Below are 10023 nucleotides of genomic sequence, written 5' to 3' on the forward strand. Positions count from 1 at the left end.
ATGCAGGGTAACTGTCTAGCGAGGCACCACTGTACTGGGAGCTTATGAGCATCATCATCGCAGGGGGGGAAATGCCCAAGTTCAGCCTCAGAAGCATGGAATATTGGAAGAACACAGAATGGGAGCTCATAAATTTCTTCTGTTGACTTCAATAAAAATCAGCTATTCAGTTCTGGCTTATAGGATGTGGTTGCTTGTTTTTTCTCACTCTCTCACACACACACACAAACACACACAAACACACACACATACACATACACACACACACACACACACAATTTATCCCTAACAATCTTTTCTTCTAAAGGCTGTTCTTTCTTTGTTATCATCCAATGAACCTTTTAAGACATTTATCTTTGTTTTCAGTAAAGATACAGCATATATTCCAAGAGCTACAGAAAATTCTTTCTAGGCTGCTTTTCAGTCCAAGCCGTACCATTCCACCCCGGAGACAAAATGTTAAACTTATTATATTTACTCTGTTTGCCAGCCCTAGTATGGTTGTAACACTTACTGCTGGACTTACACTCAGGAGACTGAGATTCAAATGGTGCCTCAGTGACAAATCTTGAAAAACAATGTCAAACCCATGGTTGGACAGGGTCATCAAAACTGCCAACATGAATGTGATCCAACTCTGGGAGGCAGTGGAAGACAGGAGGGCCTGGCATGCTCTGGTCCATGGGGTCACGAAGAGTCAGACACGACTTAACAACTAAACAACAACAACAATAATGAAAATAATACTCATGTTCATAAGAAAAAGAATGAGTGAACAGCAATAATTAGCTCATAAAAGAAAATGGCTGGGCTAAGGGCCACCATTTTTGGTTAGGGGTTAAGCCTTTTCCTGGCAATCCCAATGTCTGGAGAGCAGCTCAGGTTTTCCTCTTCTCATTTGCACCCACGATCGTATCTGGATCATCAAACACAACTGGGGAGGGAGGGGAATAACTAGTTATTTGATTCTCTGCCAGGATCTATGGCATTTACAAGGAGCTGGTGTGCATGAACTTTAAGGTAATTATCTCTCCTCCCTGCCCTCTTTTAATTGGAGATCATAAACAAACCAGATGCCCTTTAAAAGTTCTGAAGAACAAGACAGACTTCCTGCTATTTATAAAACAGCAACAAAACAGAGAGGCAATCTTGCTTGAGGCTTAACCTGTGCCACTATTTCCAGCAGCACAACTGAAAAGACTCTCAGCCCTGCTTGGACTGGATAACGGCCAGAGGCAGCACTGTGTGTTCTCGGACACTACCAGGCAGCTGGGGGCATCTCCGAGAGAAGAATCTGGCTATTTCAAATGCAGGCAAAAACAAAGCACAAACACAGTTTCAGTTGGGTGTGTGTGTTTGCATACAAGCAGCATATGCTATTTCAAAAAAAGAGCATAATTATGCACAGCTTAAAAACAAAGTGATGGATTTTATCCCACTAAAAATCCATTAAAAGAAACAGATGCAAGATCTTCTAACTCACTAGCACTTTTCAAATACTTGAAAGGCTGTCCTATAAAGGAGGGGCAGGATCTGTTCTCGATCATCCCAGAATGCAGGACACGTAATAATGGGCTCAACCTACAGAAAGCCAGATTTTGGCTGAATATCAGGAAAAACTTCCTAACTGTTGGAGCAGGACGACAATGGAACCAGTTACCTTGGGAGGTGGTGCACGCTCCAACACTGGAGGCATTCAAGAGAAAATTGGACAACCATCTAGCCAGATCTACTTTGATTTGGATTACTGCCTTGAGCAGGAGGTTAGACTCCTTGGCCTTATAGGACCCTTTCAACCCCACTATTCTATGAAGTTGGGGGAAAGAAGAAGTCCACAGAAGCAGCTAAGCTACAGCGGACGTAGACATCCTTGTATTACATGGTGCTGCTTTGGGGTGGATTCTGGATCTATAGCAAGATGCCTACTGCTGACCTACCCCCCCCCCAGTGTTTTTTTCTTTCTAAAAGCACTAAGCTGGCCTTTCAAGCAAAAGTTTCCCAAATCTCTCTGTTTCTCATTGCAGTAAGGCTTTAATACAACACTCTATTAACTTTGTGAATGATATAAAAAAGGGCACTGCTCCCTACTGGGGGGCTAATGCCAAGCAGAATTTCGGTCAGCATGATTTCTAGTCACGCGGCCAAAACATTTAGATGGATTATTACAGCACAGATCCCTCAAAAGCCTCCACTGCAATGCTGCAACAACATCTGTTGGATTCTCACAGCGGCCCGTCCGAAAGTAATGAGAAGAACTCTCCAACAGTGGGAGGCTTTGAAAAAGCACCTTTCTGTCATCTTTGCAGGAGTTGATTTAGTTGCTCCTGAAGACAAAACTAAACATACTTTCCCTCACAACACACTCCTGAGTTCATCTTTCCCCTTCATCTGCTCCCGCTTCTATGTCTTCTTCCCTGCTGCCCACCATTACTGGCCCTTCTGTTCTGCACCCTCAGACTCTTAAAGATCAGTTGCTCTTTTAAATGACTCAATTCATTCACTCCTCCTGCTCTTTAGGCCTGGAACTCCCTCCTTCTGCATACATACAATCCTCCTTCCATAATTTCTATGAAGTCCTTGTCTTAAATCCTTAATCCTCAGATCTGGCTTCTACCACAGTTTATTCCCCCCATCCCCATCCAACCAGGACAGACCATGTAGTGCCCAGAGTCAGATTTTGTTGAGGAATCCACATAGAACTGAACTTGGGAGTAGGTATTCTACTCTTAATTTGTTGTTGTTTAGTTGTTACGTCGTGTCTGACTCTTTGTGACCCCATGGACCAGAGCACGCCAGGCCCTCCTATCTTCCACTGCCTCCCGGAGTTGGGTCAAATTCATGTCGGTCGCTTCGGTGACCCTGTCCAGCCATCTCGTCCTCTGTCATCCCCTTTCTTCTCTTGCCCTCAGACTTTCCCAACATCAGGGTCCTTTCCAGGGAGTCTTCTCTTCTCATGAGATGGCCAAAGTATTGGCGCCTCAGCTTCAGGATCTGTCCTTCCTTTCTACTCTTAATACTTCTCCTTATTTCATTTCAAATGGCAAGGTTTGGGGGGACTCTAAGCTATAAGATAAAAACACCATATTGATGACACTGTGTAAATAAATGCAACAGTGCTCTTTCACCTTAAACAGCCTCCAATTCAGTATTGATCCAGTTTCCACCCCTCTATATTTTAACAGATCTTTTCCAAATGTTTCTATCAACAGCCATGTCTAAGTTCTTCACTTGCCTTCTGGGTCCATTCCAACATACCCTATTTCCTATCTTCTGCTGCTTTGTCCTGCCTTGCTTTTCTCCCAGTCAATGCCTTCAACACATTAGTGCTAAATGACTGTCAAACAGAAGTACTGTAGACACACATTCTGACTGTGTTTATTCCAGTTAGTTTCACAACATTTTGAAACAAGCAACTGGTAAATTCAGTTTAAGTTCCAATTAGAGTAGGCCTACTGAAATCAATGGGATGCATATTAACATGGATTAATACCAATTCTAGTTAGATTTAGCTCACAATACTTTCTTATAAGAGTGCACTGGTAGTGCATTACATACACGTATCCTCAGACTTTGCTTTGTCTCAGAGATGAAAGCTGGGGGCTTAAGTCAGCAGATATACATTACCCTCCCTAGGGTTGTCGCTCCGTTAAAAGCTTAGCAGGCAACAACTACTGTACAGAGAAACATACTGATTTTCCTCCAGATACACACACAACTGTTAAAACAAAGGAAAAAAAGATAAAAATACTAATTAACTGCAGAGTGCAAGCCTGTATGCCAAGGAGAAACTGGTGGTGGGTACTTTATTATCAAGGTCACTGAATGTTCTGCCTGCCCTGTGATTTGCTAGAAGACTCACCCCCACCCCCATGGAATACCTGCCAGGCTTCCCCTTAGCACCCCAACAAGCTAGTTAGAAGGAAAGAGCAAGGTACTGTACTGTACTGGTAGGGCTTTAGTGGAGGAAAGCCACCTGAAATGTGTTACTCCTTCACTCTTTGGTTTAACTATCCCAGTTAAAATGTGTAATTAGATACAGAGGCTGAATGCAGATGCAGCACTCCCTAATTCTCCAGAACGCTGAGCAGCAGCTCCGCTCTCCGTATGCGTGATTCTGATCACCACTGGAAGGCAATTGGCCAAAATGCTGGGTCGGCTGTGTGTGCCCAAGGAAGCACTGCGTGCCTAGGAGGCTTTGCGGGAACGCTGATGCAGAGGATTGCATCTTTCAACTGATATATGGAATTTGGATGGGCACAACTTGTCACCCTACAGGAAAAACAACACTTGCCAAAATTCTTTTCTATACCACTATGGAAAACACAGACACCTTGCGCTCCTCCTAAAACCAAAGGCTCTTTTCAAACTTTAGAAAATGACATTGTACCAACATTGTCATATGCCATAAAGTCAATTCCGACTTTTAGCGACCCTTTTCAAGTCAATTCTTACGGCCACTCTTTGCAGAATTTTCTAGGTAGAGAATACTCAGAAGTGTTTTGCCACTCCATTCTTCTGGGGTGCCCTGGGACGACTGTGTAGCTGGCCCAAGCCCACCCAGGCTGGCTCTACTCACAGAAGGTACAACATAGAATTAGAGTCTACCTCTGGCTCCGCAGTCAGATACTTAAACCACTGAGCTATTCAAACATCATATACACCTAACATCTTCTTTAATTCTAGAAAAGTGTGTTAATTTGTCACACAAAAAACATAAGAACACTGGGAGCTGTAAGTGGACAGATTATTTGTACATCTAGCCCATATGTACATCTATGATCTGTTCCGACTCGCCGAGCTTCTCAGGGGGAAAAGTGTGTTCCTTTTTGTCTACTACTTAATTCTTAAAAACAAAAAGGAATAGGAATACAGTATAAGGGACAGAAGCATCTTCGGCATGCATAACATTGGCCTCACCCTTAAGTAAGGGCCCTTCTCCAACCAGAAAAGAATCTGACGGAATCTTAAAACTAAGAATTTGATTATATTAACTTTCATAATAAAAAACAGCAGTTACCAAGCTTTTCAATATTATGTCCCTTTTCTGAATTTTGGGAAAGTCTCACATGTCCTCACCTTTCTTTACTTCCACCCAACTCACTTTAATAAAAAATACTTAACCGCATAAAAAAATTAAAAGAGATGAGATTAACAATTTAAAATGAAAAATGAGTATAAATGTTGTAGAAAAACTTTTGTTTAGTCATTAAGTCGTGTCCGACTCTTCATGACCCCATGGACCAGAGCACGCCAGGCCCTCCTCTCTTCCACTGTCTCCCGGAGTTTGGTAGAAAAACTATTTTGCATTAATTTGGCAATATAAAATTTGAAATTAAAAACAAGATTTAACCAGATAAATAGATTGGCCAGAATCTTAATGGAAGTTTAAAATGGCCTAAGTGAAGTTGCATAAACCATAGTGGTGAATTGCTGCTAAATAACAAGTTGTTGTTTACATTTCTCATTGAGTGCCAGTTATATGACCTGATGTTTGATGAGGAATGCAAGTAGTAAATAGTTAATTAGTGGTAATTCATCACCATGATTTCTGCAATTAGACTTATGATGGCAGAAACCCTAATGGAATTCTAGCACTTTCGTTTATTATGGATACTTCACGGCTTCATATCCCCACTTTGAATTTACTTCACCCATTCTCCTCATTTTGGGAACCAACGTTTGTTGTTGTTCTGTGCCGTCAAGCCGGAACTCACTTAGAGTGACCATGACAGTGCTTTCAAGGTGAGATTTTTAAAGAGGTAGTTTTACCAGTTCCACAGCCCCAGTCGGCTTCCATGGCTATTTAGGGTTTCAAATCCAGGCCTCCTAGTCCGTCACTCTTTCTGCTACACATGACACCAATGTCCAGAGTCTACTTTTTAAGATGTGTCACAAGGTCTGCACTATAAAATGACTGGGTTTTAAAATACCACAAGAGTCTAGTGTCTGCCCTACATGACCGCACAGGTTTGGGGATAACAGCTGCTACTCAACCCTACCTTTTCTTTACCAACTCTGAAGAAGGGCTACTGTCAACTGATGGAACATGTGTTTTGGCATCACGTTTCCTCCTAAGCATCACCAGGTGTGGAGGGAGAAAGCTTGGGAGCTGCTGCCGATCGATATAGATTAGTCTTCCTCAAAACTGGACATGCTCCAGATGCAATGAACTACAAATCTCATTATCCTTAATTAGCAGTTATTATAGTCAAGGAGGCATACTTACACAGGGGAATCATAGTTCAGCACATATGGATGGCATCAGACAGAATGAAGATAAGAGTGCTGAAAGCAATACTGGGGTACTGGACCTATGGCTTGACATGGAGGGGGGGCAACATTATCAGTATTTAATGACATCTAGTCCCATAATTCAGCAAGAATCCCTTAGCCTGAATTATGGGACTGATAGCCCATATCTTTACAGTAGTCCTCTTACTTCCCTGCTATTCCTATGCCACCTCCGCAATGAGCAAAAAAGAAAAGCACCACAATGCACTGTGGGAGGCATGAGGATTTACTGAGCTCGCTTTCTCATGCACCTTTGCATGATAGGAAGTATTTGGTGAGATAAGCACAATTTCAGACAATCTCACTGGATGTCCAGTCACCTCATTCTGCTTCTCTCCTCTCTAGTGGCAGAAACAACATGCAGGAAGGAAGTACAAGGAAGACACTGACAGCTTCTATGGGTGGGTAGTCACCTACTTCTCTCGGACTGGCTGGGAATTCTGCCCAGACGGATGGCAAAATCAAATTATTACCAGTGCCACTCTGGTCTTACCGCAAACACTCAATTAGCTACCTGCTCTAAAGGTGAAAATTCTTCCTCCCATTCATTCCAGCTCCTTCTGAAAAAAATAATAGGAAGAAGCAAGCTAGCAGCTGACTTGTTGATAGATGGAAAGTTAGTCTGGCTATACAGGGTATGCAAAATTATGACTATATTTAAATACACAAACTTAAATTGAGAACCAGTGTGGTTTACTGGGAAAGAGTCTTGGATAAGGACTCAGGAGGCCAGGGTTCTGATTCCTGCTTACCAATGGAAACTCACTGGAGGTGTGCATGCAGCAACGCTAAACACCTCCTTCAACACCCCTCACACTCCGGAAAATCCTGTTAGGATTTCCCTAAGTCAGAAAAGTTTTGGCAGCACTAACAATACCCTCAATTACCATGTGCAAATGTAATGCAAAACTGTCCACCTTTCTGTTGATGCTTCTTCTATCTTCTCACTGGCTGGTTAGCTTAGTGAGTTTGGTATCTGGCTGTAGATACAAAGGTTGAGACCTGAAATCCCTACTGTGCCTTCCAGGAGAAATGCCAGTCTGTGTGGCAAAACATGTTTGCCTTGAATGCCAAATAAACACCAAATAAGCCTACTGAGGGCAGACACTAGTTGTGGACGGGCCCACAACCTAGATCAGCTACTTGAACATACTTGTATACACAGAGTACATAGAAGGGCAGTGAACTGCCCATAGAGGGGGAAAGAACACACTTGTCTCCTACAGAGAGATTTGCAATTTCAGCCTTTCTCTATCGGGGGCTGACAAAGCACCAGGGAATGTTTATGGATTGCCTAGGGTGAGGAAGAGGGATCTCTCTCTTCAACAGCAGACATCTCTGTCCTATATGGATAGAAAGCTGGCTGAATAGCTCAGTAAGATAGGCATCTGGTTGTGGAGCCAGAGGTTGGGGGTTCAATTCCCCACTTGTGCATCCCAGCCTGTGTGGGCTTGGGCAAGCCAGTCCCAGGACACCCCCAGAAGAAGGAAATGGGAAACCTCTTCTGAGTATTCTCTACCTAGAAAACCCCGGAAAAAGGTCACCCTAAGTCAGAACTGACTTGACAGCATGTTACTATATTGTTGTTGTTGTTAAATAACATTAAATAAACGTCCACCGTCCGCCAGAGAGCATGAAGGCCCAATGGGACCCTTGCAGACCAGGCTCTGCCTCCAATGGTCCCGATCCCAGAAGGGGCCCCTCAGCCGCAACAACCTGAGTGCCGCCAATCTCCTCATCTGACTCGATGACACACAAGAAGAACTATGGGCCCTGATGCCAATTTTTAGAGTATACATTTTAATTGTATTTTAATTGCCTTATCTTTTTAATTGTATTATAATTGTTGTAGAATGGGCGGCATAGAAGTTAAACAAACAAACAAATCAACCAATAAATCAAGCAATAAATCAACCAACCAACCAATAAATAAATAAGAACGAGGCACCACCACCACCACCATCATCCACCTCCTTAGGGTTCATCACCCCTACCACTCAGCCTTCAGTGGCCAAGGCCTTGGCTGGAAAGCAACAGCTGCCAAAGGAGGAGGAGGAGGGAGGCAAAAGCAGCTCCTGCGCCTTTCAAAGCGGGGTCGAAGGGAGAATTTTGGCAGGGGCAGCTTCTCCTCCCCCCCCCCCGCCTCTGAGAGGCCCCACACGCCAGGGCCTCCCTCAGCCCTCCTCCCCCCCACAAGGCAGCCCTTAAAGGCCTCAGGACGAGAGGGGGGCGTCACCCGGGCCTCCTTAATCCCCTACCCCCACACACACACACACCGGGCGAGGGAGGCTCCTCCGCTTCGCCTCCGCCTCCCTTTCCCGCACGACGGCCGTTGAGGGCCGGCGCTCCGGGCGAGGCTGAAGGGAAAGAGGAGCCCTCCCTGTCTCCCCCCCCCGGGTCGTGTCCGTCGCGAAGGCCCGGCTCCGACTCACGCGTCGAATTTGTTGTTCATCCTCTTCCGCCGCTCTCCCTCAGTCGCGCCGCCTCGCCTCCCTTCCGGCCTCAAACTCTGCCCCCCTCAAACTACTTCCGCCAGGCGCTGCTCCCCGAAACCGCGGAGACTTCCGTCACCCCCTCCCAAACCACCCCGGAACCTTTCTCCCTCGGCAGCGGTTTCCGGCCGGCTTGGCGAGGGTAGAGGGATCGCGCCTGGCCACGTGACCGGACGCCGCGGCGCCCCGAAGGGAGTGGGTTGGTCTCCTTGAGCCGCAGGTGGCGCTCTCTTGCCGTGGGAAGCTCTCTCTGTGGGCGGAGCTTTCGGGGGCCCGCCCCACCCACCCCACCCCGCGTGCCAGGAGCTGGGAACGTAGAGATAGGAACAAAAAAATAAGAGAGGCATCTCCCTGAGTTGGAGAGGGCCTTTCCTGGTTCAAAGTCAGGAGACCATTTCGGCAGCAGGAAGCAGGTGAAAGCCGCCCTTTGAAATCAATGGAGAATTTCAGAATTTCTGCAGATGGGCTGGGGGGGGCATCAGCCTAGTTTTATATAAAGTGTATGTGTAAAAAACAATAATAATTTTTTCTTGCAAGACTAGCAAACAGAAACATTTAATCAAAATATTTCAGCTTCAGCCTTCTTCAGTATATATTGGATTTATTTAAAATATTTTTGCCCCACCTTAAAAGGACCCAATTTTCTCCTTCAGTCACCTTTTTAAACAGCATTCCTTCCCTTTTGTGTTGAAGAGGTCACGGGTTGTAGAACTCCTTTAGCCCTAAGTGGTTAGATTGTCCAGTCAATAGCGCAGGGATATTGACAAATCTGAGTCTTTGGGTCCAAGTCCCAAGTCCGAGTCCCTATTAAAAACAAGCTTTATTCCCCCCATGAGAAAACGGAGTGGGAGAGTGTGGGTTCCAAGTCACGAGTCTAGCCCATTGAAAATAATAGTGAGTCAAGTCACTGGTGTGACTTAAGTCCTTCTTGACCTCAAGTCTCGTCACTTGAGTCACCATGCAAGGGAATTAACACAGCATTCCTATTTCTTCTCTTTGCTTTCCGTTCTAGGAGCAATCGGCTAAAATCCTGTTGTGCCGTGTACTGGCATGGAGAGTAAACCATGGTTAACTTGAGTTCGCTCAGGTGTGCCACAGTTTTCTCCATCTTCTGCCCAGCTTGCTTTGCAGGTCGAATCAGAATATTTATTTCTGTTGATATATCCTTTCTCTCTTACTTCGTTGATGAGACGGTGAGGATATGGGTTTTGTAGTACTTATTTCCCAGGACTTGCAGGTG

At 44.9% G+C, this 10023-nt stretch overlaps 1 protein-coding gene across 2 annotated transcripts in view; it reads right to left on the bottom strand.

Moving 5' to 3' along the window:
• The window catches only part of EIF4E2 (eukaryotic translation initiation factor 4E family member 2), a 35107-nt gene extending 26198 nt beyond the window's left edge, over positions 1–8909 (bottom strand). For both annotated transcript variants that reach the window (XM_020811491.3, XM_020811490.3), the window contains exon 1: positions 8724–8909. In XM_020811491.3, coding sequence (XP_020667150.1) covers positions 8724–8743 — 20 coding nt within the window. In that variant the 5' untranslated portion in view covers positions 8744–8909. The remainder of the gene's footprint in view (positions 1–8723) is intronic.
• Positions 8910–10023: the final 1114 nt, after the last annotated feature.

Source organism: Pogona vitticeps, chromosome 3 (assembly GCF_051106095.1).
Source record: "Pogona vitticeps strain Pit_001003342236 chromosome 3, PviZW2.1, whole genome shotgun sequence".
Taxonomy (NCBI): Eukaryota; Metazoa; Chordata; class Lepidosauria; order Squamata; family Agamidae; genus Pogona; species Pogona vitticeps.